Here is a 26,217-nt window from a genome sequence, read left to right on the forward strand (position 1 = left end):
TATGCTCATATGCACACGTACATACATGTTAAGGCCCGAGGTTCTCTCCAGGTGTCCCCCATAATCACTTTCCTCTTTACTTTTGAAACAATCTCTTACTGAACCTGAATCTCTTTTATTAGCTATGCTGACTAGTGAGTGATCTGCAGGGACCTTTCGTTTTCTCCCCTAGGGCAGGGATTACAGATGCATGCCATTACCCCAGATGTTACATGAACGTTAAGGATCTGAGGTCAAATTTTCATGCATAAGCAGCAAGCACTTTACTGACTAAACTATCTCCCAAGGCTCTGAAATGTATTTTTATCTGATGGGCACAGTCTTAGGGGGATTAATAGCCTTTCGTTTTTTGAACAAAAGTGCCTTCATAAATTATTCCTGTTTACTTGGGAGTGTAAGCAATAACCACAGAACAGAGAAACATGTTCGTCTACAGTAAATACAGTCTTAATCTAGTTTGTATCAGTTCATATGTATGGGACATAAAATTATTGGGACAGAAATTAAAACATTACAGAAGTGAATGTCTTGCGGATTCACACTTGCAATAACTTTCATTCAAAGCTATGAAAGACTGCAGTTTATTATTAAGCAGATAAGCTTTCTGTTGTAATAACCAATGTTATGTTATTTTCTATCCATTTCAAAGTATTTCAGACATTTCCAAATTGTTCCTCAGATATTTTGTTCGGTTATAAATTGAAACGAAAAGTATTGTACAGGATGCAGAATTCCAAGTTATTCTTTTAAAAGTTTCTATTCTTCGCCCCCTCCAAATGCAGAACATCGGGGAAGTTCATTTAGATATTGAAATTTCGTTCATTTTAATTTTGAGCATATTGGTTTATATGATTACCTTCTAGTGATAAAGTTGCTTGTTTATGTCTTATACAAATGTCAGGTTTGATTTTAAATTAAAGTTCTGTGATCTAGGGATATCTGGGCAAAGTTATTTTAGGGGCTTGAGTTTGGGTTTTAGGAATCAAGTGGGATATGAAATTACTACATAATAAAAATGAGCTTCCAATAGAAAGATCAGAAATTGTTGGCTAGTTTCAACATATTTCAAAACTATATTAATTTTCCAAGTAAGGAGGTGGCTTTTCATATAGCGATAATGGCGGTCTTAGATGCTATGGAGGACGAACTGTAATAATAATAAAGGGAATATTGTTCATTCATTCAGGAATTACACTGCAAGCAGTAATATTTGCCATCTTGAAGGAAAACAGAACCTTCAGTATGTATTTTTTTAAAAAATACACCACTGAGCATAGTCTTAATTATGGTATTATAAATGGATATGAGCTTTAAGTTGAAATATCAACTCGTGTTCATGAAAATAATTTCAAGTCTTGAGGGGTAAACTGACTGATTAAGTTCATGGCAGTTCTATTTTTGTTCACAGATAATGCCTCTGAGGTAGCAATTACTGCTCCAGGAACTAGTCACCATAGAAACAGTTCTACAGGCCCAACACCTGACTGCTCACCTCCGTCCCCCGACACTGCCCTAAAAAATATCGTAAAAGTTATCCGACCTCAGGTAAGTAAGTACGCAGGATGACATTGCCTGCATTGTAATGTTTGGTTTTGAACTAATACATGCAAAATACTATACTTCAGTGCTGGAGCTGGTATGTAATATAGAATAGAATTTTTTTACATTAAGAGAAGAGATACAAAATAGGCTGTTTGCTTCTGATAAAGTTCATAATAATCACTGAGATCTCTATTAGTTCTTGGAAAATGAACTTTTTTATTATGAGAAGGAATAAAGGAAGCTTAGAAAAATGGCTGTTTCACATTTTCCTTTGAGTGTTTATGAGGCTGTGGTTGTTGAGCTGCTACTGTGTTCTGAAGCTTTGTGTGGACACATTGTGTTGGTTTGTTTCTATCCTCAACCTCAGTGAAGTTGATACAGTTGTTTTCCATTGCTCCACCCCTGTGCTGGGTATGGCACTACCCACTCTCTGTATTGTCCTCCAGGGTTCATGGTCTCCGTAATCTGCCTTTACCTTTTGTTCTTTTTCCCATTCCTGTCACTTCCTTGCATGTCTTTCCCCCTCACCCCCTTCTCTTTCTGTTGGATTTCCCAGTAGGCGGTTTGCAGGCAAGCTTTAGAAATATCATTGGGACAAGCTGTTCTGTGATATTTCATTGAAAATAGCACTTATAAAGCTGTTTGCATTATATTTTTGCCAACAGATGGACCTAGAACATGGAATTGGTGGTGTTCTCAACCTGGCTCTTTCTGAATGGGCTTTATAAAATCCAAGAGAGGGGGTACTTAGGATCCAATCAATGTCTTTCCTCAACGCTGAGACAGAAAGCATGAATAAACCCAGACCCAGTCCGTAGTGCCATCGTGTCTAAGACTGTGCAAGCAACAATTTGTTTAATAAATAGCATTCTTATAATTTACTTTAGATTATTTTATGACAAGCCCATCCTCAATAGCATTTCAACGTCATATTCCAGTACAGGTTGTAGAAGGCTTTTGTATAAATTTTTTCACTTAAAAGTCGTTGATCCCCTGGGAATTTATAGACAGATGTTCCAAGATACTGGGGTTCTAATGGGTTAAAACTGGCCATCTACTAGGGAGCTCCTTTGATTTCTTTTAATATGACATCTATTTCATCCAGTCCTATTCAGCGATTAAAACCTCCTCAAAAAACTGTGTGAGTCATCTTTATGACAATTGAATGCACACGTGTGGCATTGTTTAGGCACAGATAACGTTATAATACCTCAGTATAAAGACAGAGTAAGAACATGTTTTCAAGAATCTCATCTCAGTCTTCCTGAGCGAAACTCGGATTCCGATGGTGAGTGCCACAGTTGTACTCACTCTTCTCAGTCTCTATCCAAGGGCTTTGGTATGGCTGTGTACATTAAACAATTCCAGCACTTACATTAAAACCGCTTCGTTTTATGCACATATATTAGTTATTTTTTAATCATGATATAGATCATCTAATTTAAATTTTCTTGGTCATTCTTGAATGAAAAACAGATTCCTGAGAGATACTGGGTAAGGATTCTCTACCAAAAGAGAGAGAGAATTAGTCTTTCCCAGGGATGAGACCCCCTAGTTAGTTATTCAATACCAAGTTATCCACCCTGGAATGATGTACATGCATGCAACGGGATGTGGAAGCAGCATATTGTGTACAGACACACACACACATACACACACACATAAACACACACACACACTTAAAAACATACGCTTTAAAAATAAAAGGATAAATACAAATCTTATCAACTTGTATTTCTTTGCTTGTGTATTCTTGGACCTGTATAAGCATGTGAACTGGAGGGTAAACTTGACCTTATTCACTGAAAATGGATGCTGCTCAGGTAGCATGAGCTGGACCACCTCCTTCCTTGGCTACATGCACACCTTTACCTAGCTAGGTCTGTATTCTCCCACTGTATGGAGAGAATCCATTGCAAGCATGGAACCCTGGCTTTCAGAGGGGGCTGGAGGCTTGCAGCATTGCAGGTGTTCTGATTAGCATGTTAATTCCCTGCCAGCCTCAGAATTTCCAGCGCTCTCTATTGAGTTTGTTTTGCTCTGCGTGTTTATTAACTACCTAAGTCACAGCTGTTGGTTTCACGGTCCTGTTTGATCTCCTCAGCTTTCTTTCTTTGGGTCCTTTCCTGTCTTGAAAGCCTCCAGATTGTGAAACATCCTATTTTTAATTAATAAGAACTGAAATATTTATATGCTACTGGCTTTCTCTTTGTTTCTCTCAAGATATTAACCTACAAGGCTGAGTTTTTTTATTTAGAGTAACCCACAGGCTTCTACCTGAAAAAAAAATAGAGTGATTTTTACACTTGAAAATACTTGAAAAAAAATCTCTTTCTAAAAATTAAGTAGGTGCATTGACATGCCGATTTTCTTTCCACTAAATAATTACATATTGCTTAAGTTGGACTTTTTGTTCCTAAACTGACATATAAAATTGTATGTATTTGTAATCTACAGTAGTACATTTAGATGAATACATACTTTGTGAAGTACAAAACGAATGTCATTAATAAATGCCTTCCCTCCCATCATTTCGTGTCAAGAATATTTAGCATCCTCTCCCTTATCATCCTCTCCCTTAGCATTGTGTATCCAGTGTGTTACCACTTACATAGTCACCATGGTGTAGATAGCTTTCTTGAACTTACTTCTATCTAACTAAAAGTATTTATCTCTGATTAGCATCTTGCCCCTATCCATCCTGGCCGCTGGTACCCCCTATTCTGATGTCTATATCTATGTGATTATTTACTCTTGTATTTCATAGAAAGTGAAACTGTGTAACAGTTGTCTTACTGTGTCTGACTTAACATCACTAATTGTCGGGGAAATGCAAATTAAGACCATAATGAAATATCATCTCATTCCTTTAAAAATGGCTATTATCAGAAAGACTGGGGATAATAAGCATTGGGAAAGATAGAGAAACCTGAACTTTTGCACAGTGTGAGTAGAAATGTAAATTAACATAGCTATTATGGAGAGCTGTGTGGAAGCTCCTGGGTAGCTAAAATTGTGAGTAGCAAATAATAGCACTTGCCATATGGTCCAGCAGCTCCATTTTTCGTGTAGCTCTAAAGTCAGTAGGTCAAAGAGAGATCTGTGTTCCATGTTTATGGCAACAGTAGTCGAAATAACAAATGTAGAAAATCAACCTAAGGATTCACCAGTGGATGAATGGATAGAAAAAAATGTATATTCTCATGACAGAGCAACATCCAACCATACAAATGAAGGAAATCATGTCATGATGACACATATGACCTTGGAGGATGTTAAGTAAAAAAAGTAAAATGTTTTTATTTTTTAATATTTTATGGTAAAAAAAATCCTTACAACCCTTCAAATAAAATGCACAGATCATAAGTGAAAGATTCACACTTAGTCTGTTGTACCTGTAGGTGTAATTTTGCTCAAAGTAGAAAGAAGTCCTGCCATCACTCCAGAGATTCCTCCTGACCCTTACTGGGAAATCTCCCTCATTTCTGTCTCATGTTGGTTTCATGCTGCAGATTAAAATAATCTGTTAATAGACTTCATATAAATGGAATCCTTTTGAAATTCATCCCTGTTACTGTTTTTTTCTAAATGAGTAATATCCCATTGGATTAATATACTACAATTTGTTTCTTTGTTCTCCTGTTGATTAGAGCTTGGTTTATTTTGTTTGTTGTTTTGTTGTTGTTGTTTTGCCTTTAAATGTATTCTTCGAAATAAGTGTACAATATATCTTGATCTTATCTATTCCTTGCTTCCTTCCTCGAAACAACTCTTTCTTAATCCCCTAATATATTATCTTCCCAATTTCACACACACACACACACACACACACTGTATAACACTGAGTCCAACTGGTGCTGCCCATATATGCACGAGTGTGTTGGGGGGGTCATCTAGTGGAGCATGGGTAACTACTAGCTAGTGGTAACCCTCCAGAGCAAAGTGACCTTTCCTCCTCCAGCAGCCATGAGCTGCCAATAGCTCCTCAGCTAGGGGTGGGGACATAGAAGCGCTTTCTACTCCATGTTAGAATTTTTAGCTAATTTGAGCTGTGTAGGTCTTGTTCATGCTGCGAGCTATATTGTTCATGATTACACATGAGTATAGTTGTATGTTTTTATAGATATGTTTTCATGTGTATACATGAAAATGTATGGTTGGGCTTAAGGTAGATAATTTTATAATAAACTTTCCTACAGTCTTAAAGTAGTCATTCTACGTTATAACCGCCAATAGCAATATATGACAATTTTGGTTTCTCCACAACTAAACTGGTTAATCATTTTTATTTTAGCCATCCTCATGTGTGTGAAATGATTTGTCACTGTAGTTTAAGTTTTTCTGGTGACTAGTGACATCGCGTGCCTTTTCTGTGAGGAACTTCTCTTCATTTTTAATGAAATTTTTCAACTTTTTAATTTTTGGTTGAGCGTAATTTTGCATATGCTCTCTTGTAACTCCCAAAGATTTGGATCCATTGTCAGACACATACATGCATTGTGGTTATTCCCTTCCAGACTCTAATTTGGCTATGCGTTATTATGTGTATCTATTGATGAATATAATTTTATTTTTCTTTTCTGGTTACTTATTTTTGTCTTGTCTGGTATATGAATGTATTCTCTCACATTTTATTCTAGAAGTTTTTTTTTTTTATCTTGCTTACTCTAAGCCCAGGTTTATATTCCGTTTAGGCTATTTCATACATTATGTGAATTAGGAGTCAAGATTTGATTTCGGCTACCAAGATAAAGGTTTGACTCAGCAAGATGAATGATACTTTGTGAATTTTAGCAATTTTTACTTTCTAAATGTTGTCGGTACTTAGAAAATCAATTAAATTTTATGTTGTATATTAAGTTATAGTTGATTTTGCTTTTACCACCACCACCACCACCATCACCACCACTACCACCATCATCATCTACATCCTGACAGCAGTTTCCCCTCCTTCCTCTTCTCCCAGCCCCTCTACCACAACTCCCTTCTGTTCTCCCACATCTCCTCCTCCCCTGTTTCTCTTCAGAAAAGGGGAGCCTCCCTGTGGATTTCACCCAAATATGACATATCAAGGTGCAGTAAGACTGGGCACCTTCCTTTGTATTAAGGCAGGGCAAGGCAAATGAGTAGGATGAAATGGTCCCAAAAGGCAGCAGAAGAGTCAGAGATAGCCCATGCTCCCAGTGAGGAGCGCCCCAAGAACACCAAGATGCACAACTGTAATATGTGCAGAGGGCCTAGGTTTTGCTATTATGAATAATGCTTTCCAGAGGGCTTTCTGATGTCAACTTAGGATAATGACAGTTCACCTTTGCCTCTAGTAAACGTCATGCCGTTTCTTCTTTTTCTTCTAATTGTGACTCTGGTAGAAATCACATTCTGATGTGGTAACTCTCAATATCTCTGCCCTGTTTCCTACCTTTGGGAGAAAGAATTTATTGTGTCAACATGAACTGTAACATAAGCTTTTGTTTAGGATGACTTTACTCCTGGCTTGTTGAGAATTTTTATTGGTTATTTTATCTATGTACATTTCAAATGTTAATCCCCTTCCCAATTTCTCCTTCACAAACCCCCATCCCATCCCCCCTCCCTACTTCTATGAAGGGGTTCCCCCACAAACTCCTGCCTCACTGGTCTAATATTTCCCAATGGTAAGACATCAAACCTTCACAGGACCAAGGGTCTCCCCTCCCATTTTTTCCAGATAAAGCAATCCTCTGGTGCATATCCACCTGGAGCCATGGGTCCCTACATGTGTATTCTTTGGTCGGTGGTTTAGTCCATGGGAGCTCCGGGGGATCTGGTTGGTTAATAATGTAGTTCTTCCTATGGGGTTGCAAACCCATTTAGCTCCTTTGGTTCATTCTCTAACTCCTCCATTGGGGTCCCCACGCTCAATCCAATGGTTGGCTATGAGCATCCACCTCTGTATTTGTCAGGCTCTGGCAAAGGCTCTTAGGAGACAGCTATACCAGGCTCCTGTCAGCAAGTGCTTCTTGGCATTAGCAATAGTCTGGGTTTGGTGACTGCATATGGTATGGATCCGTCTGGATATGGTCTCTACAGGTTCTCTCTCCCCTTTGTTACGTATTTCAGCTAATGTCATCTATCTCTGTTGGGTCCTGGGAGCTTCTTGCTTTCTTAGATTCTGGAACTTTCTGTTGGCTACCCCTAGTTACCCATCACCCATTGCTACACACCTCTGTTCAATTTTCTGACCTTATGTACATCTCCCCCATCTCCTCCCACACCTGATCCTGCTCCCCTTTGCCCCTTCTCCCTCCTCACTTCGTCCACCCTCTACCTCCCATGATTATTTTGTTCTCCCTTCTAAGTAGGACTGAAACATCCACACTTTGGTCTTCCTTCTTGAGCTTCATATGGTCTGTATCATGGGTATTCCAAGCTTTTTTTCTAATATCCACTTATCAGTGAGTGCATATCATGTGTGTTCTTTTGTGAATGGGTTACCTCACTCAGGATGATATTTTCAAGTTCCATCCATTTGCCTGTAAATTTCATGAAGTCATTGTTTCTAATAGCTGACATATGTGTAAGCATACCACATTTTCTGTATTCATTCCTCTTTTGAGGGACATCTCAATTTTTAACAGCTTTCCCAACTGTTTTTGTCTGTATGCCATAAGCATATAATTTCCCCCCTCTTTCTTCAATGTTGTATCAAAGTATATCTTTCAGGATTTCTTTGTTTTCAGGTGCTAGGGTTAGAATGCAAGGTCTTAGTCTTATTGGTCAAGAATTCTTTTACTGAACTATGCCTCCATCCCGTATTTTGCATCCTTAAGAAAATCCATGTTAATGTAACTTTTCACTTATGTAGTAATGATTGTTCCAAATAAAATAATGTGTTATTTTATTTCTGTAGTGCTGAATGCAGATGAGACCCTGGATAAAGCATCCATGGTAGACAGATGCTTAGGTAGCAAAGATGTAAGGGCATCAAAAATGATGAATCATTTGGAGAGATTGGCATTTGGGAACTATATTAAGAGAATAAGGACAGACTTGAACAGAGGGGAATTCTGGTTAGATTAGGTGACACGTCAGCCTAAAGGATATTCTGCTAGACTTTGTGTGTGCTCAGCAAGCCAACAACGAGGTGACTTAATAATTATCATCTTAAATGTCACCTCCTTCTGCCATTATTAAATAGAATCCTGAACCGAGATTATATAAAACTCTTGCCAAGTCTAGAATAATATTTTCCTGGGCACTGTAGGGTTATGGAATGCATATGTTCAATCTTAAAATTAGAAGCAAGAGTGGGTATGTAAAAAGCCAAGTCATATAATTGGGGAAAAAAACTGAATAAAGCAATGGATTACAACTGAAAGAGACAAAGAACAAAAGGTCCTCAAAAGAGCAGTCTCCAAAATATTATTGAATATCGAGCCACTTCTATTATACAGAGCATATATTTCATTTATTTTTCATAAAAATGCTGTGAGAAAGTGGTATTTTTTAATTTTAATAATTGGGCCTGAGGCTTAGAGAGGTTGAATAATTTTCTCAATGTGACTCAGCTGCTAACTGGAAGAACTCTGAATCCCCAATGTCAATAATCTTTCTATTAATGTTAATTAGCTCATTGGGGAGAAAATGATCAAGGTTGTGCATTCATATTCCAGAGGGATAAAGTTTGAGAGTGGAATAATGGACTGGAAAAAAAGAAAGATGAGCAGAAACATGGACGGCCAAAGTTTATAGCCCAGAGGAGGGAAACACAGGGGTTGTGTCCTTCGTTTGAAGTCTTAAAACAAAAACTGTGTGAAAAGAGATGGTTGCCAATCCAAACATAACTCTTCTATTGAAAACATTAACCTGATAATCATAGGTAAAGTTTGGAAAGAAAAAGTGGAAAATAAGAAGCCACTGTGACCTACCAGTCCATCAGCAATTCTCCACAAATTAGGATTTCCTAGGGAGCTTTTCTTAAAAAATAGTTAAGCTCCATCCAAAACCAATTAAATCCATGTGAAGGCTAGCACACAAGGTCCTGACCCTCCAGTGTGGTATAGGCTGATAAACCTTTTAAATGAAAAATAGAAATAAAAACTCCAGTCACTGCATCAAGCCTAGAGAACTATATAGCTTAGCAATCAGCATGTGTGCTTAACTGACTCAGACTCGGGCTGTGCTGTTATGTCCTGGTCTCTTGAGAGAGAGAGTCAGACCATGTTTCCAGTGTCTGGAAACAGATGAAGATTCAAAATTCCAGCTATGGTTTCTAATGGATGCAGTTGTGCCACTCAGAAATTGAGAAGTTGTTCAATCAAACCATTGCAAGTTGGAAACAAACTATGTATGTTTAACCCAGTTTTCCAAAGTAGATTGTATAGTGGAAACTCATGAAGGACCACTCAAACCTCTGCCTGCTGGTACCTTTATCTTATCATTGATAGAGGTGTGTTCTGTTACATACCTTCTACATAACCTCTCTGACCTTCTGTTTGTTGTTCAGCAAAGTGTAAACATCACAGTGTCAGATTTTAGAGTCCATATCTGAGAGCCTTTCTGAGTTCTTTTGATCATCTCAATCTACCGAAGAGGACATTGACTAGGAATGATCATGACATCCAACATCTTATTTCTTAGCAACATAAGCATAAGAAAACCTCATAAAGTATGGACTCCAGAAGCTGGAAGTTTGAGTAAAATTGAATGGGTAACTAGGTAACTATTTGTAATTTATACTTCCACAGAGTAAAAGCATACATTTCCTTTCTTAAATTATTATGATCCACATTGCCACAGATTGCACCATGGGTTGCACCATGGATTGCACCACGGTGTTAACATTGAGTTTTTCTCCTATTCAGTGTTCTTCTTTCCGTGTGCATAAAGACGTTACTGAATGGCTTTTTTTTTTTTTTGGTATTTCTTTACCCTACAGCATTTCTCTAGGTTGTCTGCATAGATGACAAGAGTTTTCTAGGAAATTTTTCCTTAGAAAAGTAAAATGTCTAGAAAGTAGGGTTGTCATTATTTCTTTAATGTCACAGGTGACAGACTATAATTTGAAATCTAATTCTATCTCTCCCATTAGATAACTTGTTGATTGCTCTGGGTACATTTTAAAGTTTGCAATTACCTTTGCCACTAAAGTCACATGAACTAGCTTGACAATTTAGTGAACGGTAAACCTAATATATGAATCTGAAGCTAATCATTTCATATCCCAATTTAGAAAACCCCAGAATTCAGCAGTGAAAATATCCCAGTATACATTATTCTTGATTTACTCATTCTTTAAGCATAGTTGAATACTGACCATATGCTGGACAGCTTAAGTAATGATTTTAATGTGACAATGACCAAAATATAGATTGCAGCCTAAAAAAACCTTTAATGAGTTGGGAGCCTGTGCACTAAAGAGGGCTTTCTTTGAATTTCATTAATGGAATCCCTTGATCAAGCTCCCAGGAGTCATCCTCAGATCCCCTTTCTTCTCCATCCCATGTGTACTCTCACCTCATTTCCAGCCTGAAAAGCTACAGTGTACTCTGAGTTTATACATCTAACCCTCACCACCTCCCTGAACACCAGCCTCATGTCCTAAAGGTGCCGCTAAGTACTAGTGGGCTGTCCAACAAGCACTGAAAGAAAACAGTGCTAAGCTTCATATTGTAGTTAGTTGCACCTCATCTGAAAAAAGTTTCCACCTTCTGTAATTTCTTTCTTTCTCTACATCCCATATTCAGTCCAACGGAAAACTGTCTAGGAAGTTAGCTCTCAGCATATGCCTCTGCTTATTTGGTCATCTGTAACACTCTTGAAGTCTGTGACATCATAACTTCTTTCCTTCAGTACAGAGGTGTTTTGCTTTTTTTTTTTTTTTTTTTGCCCCCATGAGTGCTATGCAGAATTCTTCAGAAACTATAGAAGCTATATGGTATGTGTAGCTTCCGTTGGCTAATGGAACATTCACCTGTGCAGGTACATTTTATACATAGCCCAGTATTGGTTTTAATATATTAAATATCAACTTAATATTATCCTCCTGAGCAAAAATGCATAGCATCCTTAGGAATCTTTATGGGTGAGAAGGTAGCTTGAAACCAAATAGTTTCAGAGTCAACCTCCTCTTTATTCATTTTTACAGCATTTTTATTGCATATGCATGTTTCAATTCATGTGTATTCTCTAATTTAACATCAACACACTATTTAAATATACTTTTTAAGCAAGGCCCTTCTTATTCTCTTTCCTGTGTTACTTTCCCATGTTATGTTAATGGCTTATAGGCCATTAACATCTTTTATCTGGAACTTTGGAAAATCTTTCTGTCTTGTGTTTTGGGCATTAATCACTGTGCTCTTCATGCCTTTTCACAAGTCGACAGGCAGTCATGTAAATCAGGTCACATTCACCCAGTCGATCTTCCATTTCAAAGCAAAGGTATGTAACAGCACGGATAATTTCACTCTCTCTGTAATGTCTTAGGCTGTTAGCGCCCACTCTCCTCAGCTCATTTCAGTCCTGCCGTGCTGTCTCTCATGAATTGCCAAGTAGCCCCTACTTTAAGGTTTTACTATTGGTTGTTGATTGTATGGACTATCTATATGGAAAGTGTCATGGCTTATTGTTATCCTTCCTTCAGCTCATTGTGCAACTGCTTCTTTATAAGCGAAGTCTTCCCTCTTGAATATAAGGTAGCTATACTTCGTTCTCTGTCTCCTTTATGCTATCTGTCCTCATAGCACTTTCCATTTGAACTAACGTGATATTTTTGTCACATTTCTTTCCAACTCCAGTGGGTGTTCCATGAGAAGTGGAAATTGTGTCCTTAATTAAAAAAAAATGAAACCCTCAACATCCACATGTAGACCACGGCCTGATACATAACTTGTGTTCGGTATTATTTGAATTATTTAGGTGAGCATAGTTGAGGATTCTATCAGAGAAATATCAAAGAAAACTATCTACTGAGAGCATACTCAAATTGGATTTGATATTTGATCAATGGGTCAAGGTGAATTTGTGTATGTGTAAGTATGAGTGAGTGTGTATGAGCATGTGTGTTTGCATGTGTTTGTGCATATGTATGTGTGCGTCCCACGAAGGAAAGACAGGAAGAGCGAAGTATTTGACGTCCTTTGACTTAATATAGTGTAGAGTTTACCATCAGAACTTCTAATAAATCAAAGTGTCCTAATAAGTCAGGAGTCTACCCTCCTCCTTGTTTGTTTGCTTGCTTGCTTGTTCATTTGTTTTTAAGACAGGGTTTCTCTGTGTAGCCCTGGCTGTCCTGGAACTCACTCTTTAGACCACCCTGGCCTTGTAATCATAGAGATCTGCCTGTCTCTGCCTCCCTACTGCTGGGAATGAAAGTGTGTGCCACCACTGCCTGGCTTATCCTCTTCTTAATCAAACACCCTATTATTTAGCACTATTTATTCTATGAGGAATGCTCTTAGTAAAAAGATGTTCATGATCAACTATATGAGTGATATCTGGGATTAAAGTTTCTCACTGAAGGAGGTTTTTTCAGACTCTTCCCCCACTACTGACTCTGGAAACTCATTGGTATACTTCACATGTAGTAATCCACAAGGCTCAAGAAATATGATCTAAGGCATTTCATATATATATATGTAGTACCAATCTTAGCAATTTTATCCTGGTTTGATCCTTTCTTTTATTCACCTTATACCCATTCACACTCTTGAGAAAGGGAGCACTCTGATTCAGCAACAAATACATCTTTTGTTAGTATGTTATAGAGCCATATGCATGGAGCTTATATTTTAATCCTTGGAACAACCATGTAATATAGATAAGTACATTATGATTCCAGTATTACATATAAAGAGAGGTTCAAATGTATGTTGTATTTTTTTAAAGGTTCATCTATTTATTTATTTTATGTACATGAGTGCTCTGTCTCCATGTACACTTGCATGTCAGAAGAGGGCATCAGCTCACACTATAGATCATTGTGAGCCACCATAATGGTTACTAGGGATTGAACCCAGGATCTCTGGAGGAGCAGACAGTGCTTTTAACTGCTAAGCCGTCTCTCCAGCCCCAGTATGTTTTAACTTTTGCTATGTTGAAAAATAAGTTCTAAATCAGTTTTGTTATCTGTCTAAAACTGAAAAGCAAGTAGCTAGGATGGGCTATAACTTCCCGCATAAGTAGTATCATTTCAGCAGTGTTTTATTTTACATTAATTTTATAAATCTTCTTAAACATGTTATTATACAGTATGAGGAATAAAAACTGCACACTGTTGAAGTTTAAGAGACAGATTAACCACCCCAATCTTCAAGATTCCAAAGCAAGTGAGTGACAGGATACAGGAGTTAGACAAATTGAAAACAAATGTCTTGATTTTTAAACCATTTTTAGAACTGAATGGATAATGTCATTCTAGGTACGTGGCTGAATGTCATTGTATTAGCTTTTCCCTCCAGTTATGTCTTCCAGTCGTGGGCATACCTGGACAACCTATAGGTTGCCTTTATCACAGAGGAACAGAGAACATATTCCTGCCTTTATCACAGAGGAACAGAGAACTTATTCCTGCCTTTATCACAGAGGAACAGAGAACTTATTCCCAAAGAGCAGACAACATACTCATTATAATGTTGTACTTAATCTGGGGAGTGGAGGCAAAAAAAAGGCAGTCGTGGGTATACTTTGTTTGTACCCCAAATTTATTTAAGTACCCTAAAATCTTTAGGAGTAAGCAAGTAAAGTAAGTAAAGACTGGGAAAATGGATCAAGAATGTACTTCATGTGGAAATATGAAACCAGAGAAAAGGTATTCAGCTTGACAATGAGAGGACAGCCCGTCTCATTTGGTCAAACAACCCAGAGTTTTTGGAAGAGAGTCACATCTGCTTGCCAGGCATCAAAACTCTATGACTCTAAAACTTTGTTCCTCTTTGTTTATGTCAATTCTTTTTGTACCGTCTTCTACACAATCTCAAGCTGGGAATTTGAGTCACCCAGGGATCCTCCTGTCCCTCCATTCTCTATATCTAATTAGCCACCAAAGCCTGTCAGTTCTGCTTCCTAAATAAGACTCAAATCTCTGCCTCTTCCACTCTCTCTGCAGCTGTCTGAGGTCTTTAGGCTTGTTGCTGAAATGGCTCCTTCACTTGTTTCTGAGCTCTGTCTCTCTCATCTGATTCTAATAGATACAGTGTATTTCCCATACAGCACTGTTTATGTTATTATTGACTCTTGTTTTATATTTTAAAGCATTTGTACAGTTATAATGAAGTTGGAGACATCATGCAAGGACTTCTCTTAGAACTATTTCTAAGTTGTCACAGACCTAATACCTCATCAGCTACAAGTAGTGACTTTCTCCTTAAGAGTGGGATATTTATCTCTGGCCAGCAAACTCATCATCAAGATCACATCATTGCCTTTGGCATATTACTAACATGTAATCTCAAGATCCCATCCAAATGTCTAGTCTTGTCTTGACTTTTGAAGACATTTACATGTTTAAAAATAAAGAGCCAGCCAGAATGTCTCCCTGCTTAAATTTATCTGATATTCTCTTATTAAATCCAGGATATGAATCTTTATCAGAGAGAGCCAGAGAAGTCTCTGTTTTTTTTTTTATTGTGTCATATCAGGTGGGACTTCAACTTGGAGTTCTCTTAATTGTTATGACTGTCACAATAATCATGTAATTACAGTGGTATCTTCCAGGCTTCTCCACAGTGAAATTGCTTACTCATTTACATCTGAATTTTTATGAAAAGATACTTAAAAATTATGCTAATATCTCATTTTAAAATTGTTCCATTCTTTTAAAAATATTTTTCTTATCTTCAGAGAGCCATGGGTTTCTTATTTTGTCCAGTGAGTTACAATCCATCACTGTTATTGTTTTAACACTTAAATGATTGAGGCTTTTGCGAAAGCAAATGTTCTTGTTTACTTTAGATGTAGCTCTCTATTTGAGTGAAATTTGAGCACTTTCTCATGTCTTAGACTTAGCTTGTGTATACTTTTCTAGTTCCAAGTATGGAGCTCGCTCATCTTCCCAATCACCTTTATTTCCTTCACATGTGAAATGGTGGATGCCAAGATTGAGGTTCTAAGTACACAGAGTGCTATTTGGTTGCTGCTCCCAACCGGTTGCACACTGGATGAAGTTAGGGAATATTTATAGTATGTGCAGTATGCCTGTACGTGCGTATGGGGACATTTATGAAGATATATAAACATACGCACATCTACTTTTCTATATCTATCTTTGCATATGGAAAACTATGAGCTCGTATGGATAATCCATCTTTCATCTAAACACTACAGGGTTCATTCCCATATTCGTAATTCTGTTCCCTGATAACCAAAAACCAAGTTCCCACTATCCTGTGTTTGACTAGCTGAGCTGGTCTGATTCTCAGTTAATCGCCAATGTCTAAGGTTAGCACGACCTCAATGGATTCCAACTTTACTTAGCCAGAATTCTATACACCATCCCGCTAGTTCCTCCCTGACTTTCATGGGCTTTGACAGTCCACGTGAGGCTGGCTCCTGTAGGATCCCACCCTCACTATGAGTGCTGAGTCTCCACCCTTTTATATCTCTGATGTGGATGGTTAGGAGGTACCGTAAGGATTGTAATCGAAACATCCTCATGGGACCATGTGTTCTTTGCTGGGCAGAGAGTGATCGTGCTACATGGCCATTAGCTTTTCTATTACCTTCAGGATAACATCCACACTCTTCTCTCAGTGGCATATGGAAGTCTATTTGTTGTATTCTGGCACAAGGCTCTTCTTTATGACGAGCAACCCAATGCACTTAACTCAGTGCAACTCACTGAGCAAAGCAATGCACATTCCTACACTTTCCACTACAGCATACAGCATCTCTCTGACTCTCTATTATCAACCTCTGTTTCTCCTTCAAAGGTAAGACCCAAGCGTTGACCAAAATAATCCTCCCCCATGCTGTCTCCATTGGGATAACCTTCTCCACTCACTCATATTACTGATACTTCTGTGTATGTTCTAGGAACTTATAGTCCAGAAGAGGAAGATAGTCAATGACCCAGTAAATAATAAAGACTATTATAACCACAGATTGTGATAAATTGTATTAATGAACTAAACAGAAAATGGTTTATGGGGAATTGGAAAAACCAGTACATTAGAGTAAAGAAGATTTCTATGAAGAGGTCGTATGTGATCTTGAAGAAAGGTAAATGACCAGCAAAGCAGAGTCCTTGAAACAATGTTCTAGGGGGCCAATACAAGAGACCTGACAAATAATTCAGCTTACAATGGAGGAACGGGCAAGAAGTACATGCAAGAACAACACAGGGCTCAGTAGATGTGAGACAAGGCCAGTGAAGTCATGGTAGAAGTGTCCATTTTACTCCAGCTACAATTAGAAGTCACTAAGGCTTTAAGCAAAACTATGGCATGATTTGACTACATTTAAAAATATTTTATTAATTTTTGAGAATTGTAGGCAGTGCAATTTGATTATATTCAACCTCAACTCTTTCCCTAACCCTTCCACTCCCAACCAACACCTCTACACTCCCAACTTCATATACTGAAAAAAGTAAACCATAACTCTCCAATTTGTGATGCTCATATATTCTATGGGGTGAGCCCATTTACTGGAGTGTGGTTGATCTAGGAGCCACACCCTTAAAGAAAACCAGCACTCCTTTCCTCAGAAACCATAAACTGTCCATAGGCCTGGGGAGAGCACAGTCAAACTTCTGGCACATCTCTCTTCCCCAAGTGGCCCTAGCCCCGTGGCAAGACAGATGCAGGACACACTTTAACCCAACAACTGGTCAGGAACCCACACAATAACCCAACACACACACACACACACACACACACACACACACACACACACACATTATATGCAGGTTTCCACTTGGCTTCTTCAAACATTTTGAATGTTAGTTATTTCTTTTCCCAAAGGAATATGTCCAATAGAAAATGGAGATTTTTTTTATGAAAATCATACTAATTACGTTATTATAAAAGCAAAAATTATATGTGATAACCTACTAGTTTGTGAAATTTCCTTCCTTTGATTCTTGACATTCAGTAAAGAGCTTGACAGTATTTAACTGAGTAGCCAGAAAAATAACTGACAAAATTTGGTATGAGTTCTTAAATGAGTTTCATGAGGCTGGGGAGATGGCTCATTCAGTCAAATGTGTGTCAGAGAAGCATGACACCCAAACTAGGATCTCCTGCATCACCACGTAAAGAAGCCTGGTACAGCTCTGTATATCTGCAATCACAGTGCTGGAGAGATGGATAAAAGATGATCCCTACAGATTGCTAGCCAGCCTATCTAACCAAATCTGAAAGTTCCAGGCTCAGTGAGAAGCTGTGCAAAAAACATGGAGAACAATTGAGAAAGACATTGTCAGCCTCTAACCTCCATGCATGTGTGTGTATATGCGCACAGACACTTACACACATATACACAATACACATGTACACACATAAACACATACACACATAATATACAATACAATACATACATATACACATACACGCATAATATACATACATGTACACACAAAAACATACATGCAAGCATATACACACACATACACATAATATGCACAATACACACACATACACACATATACACACATACACACACAAAACATACATATACACAAATACACATAATACACACATATGCACAATATACACACATACAAATGTTACATATATATGTGTGTATACACATATGTATCTATATATACTGAGAGATAGAAAGAGAGGGAGAGAGACAGAGAGAGACACAGAGAGAATAAGCCATATGAGACAGCCAGGCATAAGTACTAAATTAAATTGAGTTTAGCTCTAAACCATGTTATTATTATAATAAGGTTATTATTTCATTTATTTGTTGAATATAAGACACTTAAGATCTCATATTTTCTGTTGAATTTCACTAAAATCTAACACAAGATGAACACATGTAAATCTATGTAACTGCAGTTATACATGAAGTAATGTATCGTGATAATCAATTTAGTAAAAGTATGTGAAGAAAGCTATTTAAAATAAGTCGAATTATGAAAACAGATATTAGAGAGTGTGCTATTACAAAATACTGACAGTGATTAATAACGGCCCTGAGAGGTATTTTCCTGTCTTCTCATCCCTGTGTTCTCCCTCTCGCCTGTCACAACAGCTGAAGATGATTAGCTCAGCAGTCGTTTCTCTATGAACTAACAAGAAGTATGAAAGATAGCGCTTCGGGCTGTCAGTAAATGTTATAAGGCATCAGAAGATAGCAATTAAAATAGAAATGAAGTGAAAATGGAGCAGAGATATTTACCTAACATAAAACTGTGAGCACAAACACAAAGGAAGAAAGGAAATAGCTGTGATTTCAAAAAAGCAAATGTTATTAATACATCAAAAAAAACTAATTAAAATAAAAATAAAGTGAAAATGAGGTAAAGATATTTATAATAATTGAGCTGTTAAATGACCAATACTTAATATATAAAGGTCCTTCAGAAGAGCATGGGAAATACTACTGCGACACTGGAAGAAACCAGGGTAAGTATCAGAATGGAGATCTCAAGAAAGAAAAAGATATATATCCAATACACAAATAGAGAAACACCAATACAAAATACCAAAAAAAATACTACCTGGAAATTATAACTTTTATTCTACAAATTGCTTAAAGCTTCTAAAATGAAGATATGTCCTGTGCTTAGTAAAGACTTGGTAAAGGCATAGTGACGCAGGCATGAATTAATGGTAGCAGAGACTTATACTAATTTAAGTCTAATAATTCAATTCTTCCTCTGAACCAATGAAACGCTTGCAAAAACTAGGAAAGAAATGTTTAAAATATTTTCACTGTAGCAATATTTTCTCGGCAAAGTTCTTATTTAAATGCAAGATGGAATTAAAATATTAAGCAATTATTAAAAATTAATTTATCCGTGTAGTAGCAGCTAACAAACTATAAACTTTCCTTTCTTTCTAGTTTTTGGTGTCTTATACTTTAAGCCCCCATTTCTCCAGATGACGGACAGGACTGTTGGACATTCACCAGGGCTTTTGACTCATAGTTTCAGAAGAATTTTCCCTGAAAATTTCTACTTAAAGTAGTTGCTGCAATTACCAAACTTTGATAAAAATAATTTTATTTTCTTTATTTCCTCCTAAACGGAGTGGGTCTCCCTTTATTCCATCACTTTCCACTGTAGATTACAAAGTATCCTTGAGGATTCACCCATTAACATGGAAGGTGACATTCTGTTATTATTATTTCTATTAAAGAGGAATGTATTATTTTAACATATGCAGATCTTTCAGTTAGTCTCTACCCATTCTAGATCTTACAACAAAGAAAACAACCACATCTTTATCTTAAACTAGACATTATCCTAAAGTAATTTATGTATTATCTATGTAATAATCTATGAATTATCCCAGTTAAACCAGACAGTGATTTCTTGGGGGAAATTATGTATCATTTCCATTTCAGCTATTCGGATACTCAACTGTAAATATCGTTAAGATTTGAACCCAATTTTACTTTGCTCCAAATCTGATTTGATTTTCTTGATACATGAAGAATTTACAGAAAAGAATTTATGTCACTTGAGTTTAATATACAAATGAATTGAATATTTGTTCTATTTGCTCATTGATACAAAGGTGAAGAGACAGACTTTAGAGTTAGAGGTAATATTAAGACTTAATGACATTTTTTACTTAAGAGAAATTCATACAAACCTATGTATTACTCTTGCAAATTTGATTACTTAGAAATTGATTACTTTCTGAGTTATTTTCTTGCCTTTGCTTTATATCCTTATGACAATTCATTTTGAGCATTTTTTTTTTCAGGAGGCAGTGTTTGGAGAGAAAATAAAAACTTTGAGTAGGTATTTTGCTAAGTGTTTTTGAAAAAAATCTTAGCAGAAAAAAATAGAAACCATTAGCTAGAATTAATTTTAATATCTTTATTTAATAATATATATCACTTAATGCCAACAATTGCGGCGACACTGACGACAGTTTACTTCAATGAATGCTATATGTATTTATTCTAAACGTCATGCCATCTTGATGACCCATGGAAGTGCTAATATTGTCATTTGTGTTTCTGGCTTGAGCCTTTACTTTCTTCTAACATAATACACCTTAATGATAACTTTCTTGGCTTTTATAGATAGATGTCACATGGTGTGATATGGGTGTCACAAGAAAACTAGCATTTTCTTGTTCATAAGAAAGTCTGGCTATTTGTATTGTGAAGGAAGACATTTTAAATAATTATAGCAAACACGGTACAGTGTCTCATATACTGATGGCTTTGAACTGAATGAGCCGGGAGTATCCTACAGCTCTTTGGTATATTTCAAGAAGCTTCACTTTCCCTCCATATAACTTACCTTCCGAATTGTGGTTTTTCTATGAGAGAAGACATATAGCACACATGACACAGAATGTACTCAGTGCACACTGTTGTCATCAGAGACATTTCTTAAGACTTAGAAAGATCAGGTAGACTTCTGGGAGATGATAAAGCAGTGCACACTTGCAAACATTCTCTTTACACAGTGTTATCTCCTCTCTGGCCTTCTGAGAAAATGTCATTTGTAAATCACCAAACTATTACTTTATGCCATTTTAAAATGGAAACTGAAGAACTGACAAAATGATCACCATCAGAATTTAGCAGGGAACTTCACAGTGGACTCTGAAACGTCAAAGGGATAATGAAGGAATATGAAATTCCATTATTATATAATAGACATTATTATTAAAATAGACATATTATAAATCCACTATTATTAAAGTGGACATATTAGTTTGATAACTCAATCTGAGTGGGCTAATTTTTTTCAGATCAAGCTGTCACAATTAGCCCAATATGATACGGGTAATGTGAGTTTAATTAGTAATCCAGTTGTCTTTTCTAAAAGAATTGTATCCAGCCCCCTAGTTTAACCATGGAATTACAACAAATAAGAATGAAAAATTCTAGGCAATCTTTTTTTTTTAGAAATAGAAGAAAGTTTCCTAATAGAATTTATGAAGTAAGTAATTCCTCTTTTCTGTTCAAAAATGGTGTGTGTTTGTGTGTGTGTGTGTGTGTGTGTGTGCATACTAGCATACTACGCTGGTGCCAGGAGAGCAGTAGGCCTCATGATTACAGGGGAAAAAAGCATAGCAAAGTATTAAAGAACAGAATTCATCAAATGGACTCATATATAAAAAATCACGTGACTTTATCAAGTAAAATTTAATCCAAAACTACATTTGTTTAATACTGAAAATTAATAGTGAAGAAAATCACATTATTTGAAATAAAAACAGTCAAAATTCAAAGTCCATTCATGTTTCTAAAACACTCTCAAGGAGAGAATGTGGTTGGACTTTCTCAGAGTGACTAAGAGCACACATTTTAAAGAAATGCTTCGTCAGCATTGTTCTTAGTGAAGATCTGAATACATTTTTTCTATGATAAAGAGTAACGCAAGTGCTGGGCGGTGGTGGCACATGCCTTTAATCCCAGCACTTGGGAGGGAGAGGCAGGTGGATTTCTGAGTTCAAGGCCAGCCTGGTCTACAGAGTGAGTTCCAGGACAGCCAGGGCTACACCAAGAAACCCTGTCTCGAAAAAACAAAAACAAAACAAAAAAAGAATAAGGCAAGTATGTCTTCATTCCTCACCACTGTTGTGACGCATAGTACTAGAAAATCTAGCTGGGCAATAAGGGCAAAAATGGAAATAAATGCATGAAGATTAAGAGAGAATAAGATGATCACATTTTCAAAACAATTAATAAAATACTGTATTAATAAACACAATATTAATTAAATATTAATAAAATACTCTATTTTTAAAGATAAGGAATAAAGTCATTGCTATTTTCACATGAATTATGTATTTAGAAAATTCTTGGAGATTTATAAAAATCTGTGGTTACTTCTACAAGATCTGCACAGGATTGGGCATGTCAACCTTCCATCATAAATAGAGGAGGGTCTTAGGAGGCACATCTCTCCCTGGGGAGTGAACGGAAGCTAATGATGGCTGAAGGAAGTGTAGTTAACTTCTTCAGTGCTATGGCCACTGGTAAGTTGTTCAAGGGAAAACAAACAAATAAATGCTTGTGTGTAATAGTAATGAATGAATGTATCTAGAAGTTTTACAAATATAATATTATTTATAATCACAATAATGAATCAAAATGTTAGAAATAAATTTGAATGATGTATTAGACACAAATCTAAAATTGTACTGTAAGTGTAATACTCTTAAATTCTGTAGTTTTGGTATACAAACAAACTAGTATAATTTTATAATATTTCCCTTTAACAATTAATTTTAGCCATAGTTGTTTTAAGATACAAGCCATCATACTATAGATAAAATTCCATTAAATATTCCTATTTTAGTCTTCAGTATTTTTTCTTTCCCCCTTAATTAATTAATTTATTTACTTTACATCCCAATTGCAACCCCCCTTCCAGTCCCACCCTTACAAATCCCTCCCATCCTACTTTTCACTTCTCCTTGGAGAAGAGGAAGCCACCCCTGAGTATCACTCCTCCCTAGAACATCAAATTGCAGCAGGACAAAGTGCATCCTTTCCTGTTGAGGCCCAACTAGGGAAGGGGATCCAAAGGCAGACAACAAAGTCACGGACAGGCCCTCTCCAATTGTTAGGTGACCCACATGAAGACCAAGCTGTACATCAGCTACAAATGTAGACTGCAGTATTTCAACATAATTCTGTATTCCTTGTACAATTTAAATTTTCACTTTCATGTGTTTAATCAGAAGCTTTTGATACAGCATAATGAATTCCTATTAGTAATTTTAACCTTTGTTTTTCTAGAGACATTTTATCATTTCCATCTCATTTCTGCAGGATAGTTTAGACAGATAAATCGTCTTTGGTTGAGAATCCTACTTTTCCTTCAGCTCTTTGATGGTCTCTTCCTACTCTTTCCTGGCCTGAAGGATAAGGGCTGAGAATTCTGAATGTATAACTTGGATTTTCTAGTAGGGTCTATTTCTGTCTTTTCTTGATTTACATTTTTCTGTCTTTGATTTTAGTGAATATATGATTGTATGGGCCCTTATGAATATCTCTTTAATAAAATATAATAAAGTTTTGATTTGAGAAATTTAAATCAAATTTAAATTTGGAAGTACAGAGATATCTCTACTTATGGTTTAGAAAACTCAATGTAGTAAAGATTAATACCAATTCTCAGTATTACTGTAATTCTTCTCAAAAGCCAGATAACACTTTTTATAGATAATTTTAGCCTTGGTTGTTTTAATAGGAGCAAATCATAATTTTTATAGAAATGTAAAGGAACTAGGAAAGGAACATTTAGAAAACTTAAGATGAGGAGCCCGTGTTAAAATTGGTCCATACATAAATTACTTAAGATGGTACTGATCATTAGTGAGAGGAGATATGTGTCAGTCAGTGGAATAACAACAAAATAGCTCCAATGGCCCCTCTAAAGGCTCAAGTGCAACAGAGGATAAGTGTCCAGAGTTGGACTAACTGGACATGTGAAGGCAAAAAACAAACAAACAAACAAAAAGCTTGACTTAAGTCTCACAACTTATGTGAAAATAACCCAAGTTGATGAAGGAGCTACTACATGTAGCATGTAAAACTCTAAATATTGTTTGGAAAATATAAACTATCTCAAGCTTTAAGATCTAAATCTAACAAAGAGGTATAGTTGACACTGAAGACATGGCTCATAGAAAAATTCATTGGTATGCTTCATCAAAATGAAAACGTCTTGGCCTGGGGGAAATGCTGTTATAAAGACTAAAAGGCACACTGCCTACCTGACTAAGAATTAATGTATAAAGTAGCTTCAGTATAAAGCAAATACTCTAACATGTGCCCCCACTCCAGAATTAAGGGACCCCTCACTGCAGTAAATTTACAAATGAGAAGCACATAAAATCCAGAATTGTCTATTCATTAGGGCAATACAAGCTAAGGCTCCATTGAGACACCACCAAGCCCGTAAGATGTTTGCAAGACCACATGGGGAAAATATCCAGGTTGCTGTTAGAAGGGTAACATAGCAACATTATCCTGAAAAGAAGTTTGACACTTCTTAAAACATGAAACTGCCCTAGAACCCAGAATATGTACCCTTGGAAATTTAGACCATCTAAACAAAAACACTCTTACACCAAAACATGTACATAAAATGTGTTAGTGGTACCATTACTAATAGCTAGACTTGGAATGATCCAGCCACTACCCAGTTGTGAAGAATTAATCATTTATAGCCCTGATGTCACCCAGCAAATAAAGGCTATAAAAATGCACAAGAGCTTGGACCAGGTTCAACTGAGAAGGGCCTATTCCCACTGGCTATATACTGGATGGGACTATTTATATAACATTCTTGACATGATGAATCTAAAGAATATAGAACAGATTTGTGTTTCCTGGAGCTAAGGAGGAGGAGAGGCAGGGGGGAAATGAATGTGGCTATAAACAGCACCAGGAATCCTGGTGAAGACAGAAATCTGTTGTCGCTTGATCCCAGTTGTGAGGTAGCAGAGTTTGGTGAGATGCTACCACTGAGGAAACAAGGAAAGTGTTGCATGATACATGCGTTCCTTTCCAATTGCTTATTAGAATTACATCAGAATTTACAGTTCTTCAAAAATATATATCTTAATTTAAATCTTAAGCTGTTATTTTTTTATAAAGCACTGTGCACATTTGTATGTAAAAGTTCCTTTTTCCCACACAGTGATACATACTTCCTATTTCGGTTACTCAGAACATATCTTCTATAATCAGTTGCATAATTACCTTCCTGCTGTTCTCAAAATGAACCAAATCATTTAAAAATTTTATTTTTTAAAACAAACTGGGAAATAAAGCTGGTCATACACATATTCAATTTAGGATATTGGATTTGACATGAACATTTCTGAAATATTAATGTGTGAATATTTAAAATACTTAATTAAAATGTTTGTAAAATGTCTGTGACTGTTTTCATGTGAGCAGAGGTTTGTTTAGGAAGTAAACTCCACAAACTGCTTTCTTGTTCCTCAATATCCACATTGAGTCTAGAGCTACCTAACATTTTTACTGACTAGAGCTAAAGTCTAAAACTTTATCTTTCATATATGTATATGTATGTGTATATGTATATATATAGTAATCATTTCAATGCAAGTTCATAAAAAGAAACATATATCACATATTCTTTTCTCTGAAAACTTTACACTCATGCTTATATATGTTAAATATACAGGAATATTCTAGAAGTTTTATAATCTGTCTCCTTTAATAAAAGATGAGAATATATGTTAATCCATAGCCAAGTATCTCTATAAAAATATAATAAATTAAAGAAATGAAAGATTCTTAAAATTTTTTTCTTCCTTGCTCTTGCTAATATATCTAGTGACTACAGAAATCCAATATAGAGGGGCTAAGGAGAGGGCTTATTTGTTAAACCATTTTCCTTGCACACACACACACACACACACACACACACACACACACACTGTGATGGTTCATCTTAGAGGTCATCTTAATTCTATCTGGAATCATCTAAAACCCAAGCTGCTAGGGACCCTTTGAGGAATCTTATCTATTTTTATTTAACTTTTTAATTGATCCTTTGTGAATTTCATA

General features: G+C 36.4%; 1 protein-coding gene across 1 annotated transcript in view; it reads left to right on the forward strand.

The window, feature by feature from the left end:
* The window catches only part of Anks1b (ankyrin repeat and sterile alpha motif domain containing 1B), a 471,928-nt gene that overhangs the window by 383,083 nt on the left and 62,628 nt on the right, over positions 1-26,217 (forward strand). The window contains exon 11 of the mRNA XM_028783036.1: positions 1,409-1,545. Coding sequence (XP_028638869.1) covers positions 1,409-1,545 — 137 coding nt within the window. The remainder of the gene's footprint in view (positions 1-1,408; positions 1,546-26,217) is intronic.

Source organism: Grammomys surdaster, unplaced genomic scaffold, assembly GCF_004785775.1.
Source record: "Grammomys surdaster isolate TR1022 unplaced genomic scaffold, NIH_TR_1.0 958, whole genome shotgun sequence".
NCBI classification, from domain to species: Eukaryota; Metazoa; Chordata; class Mammalia; order Rodentia; family Muridae; genus Grammomys; species Grammomys surdaster.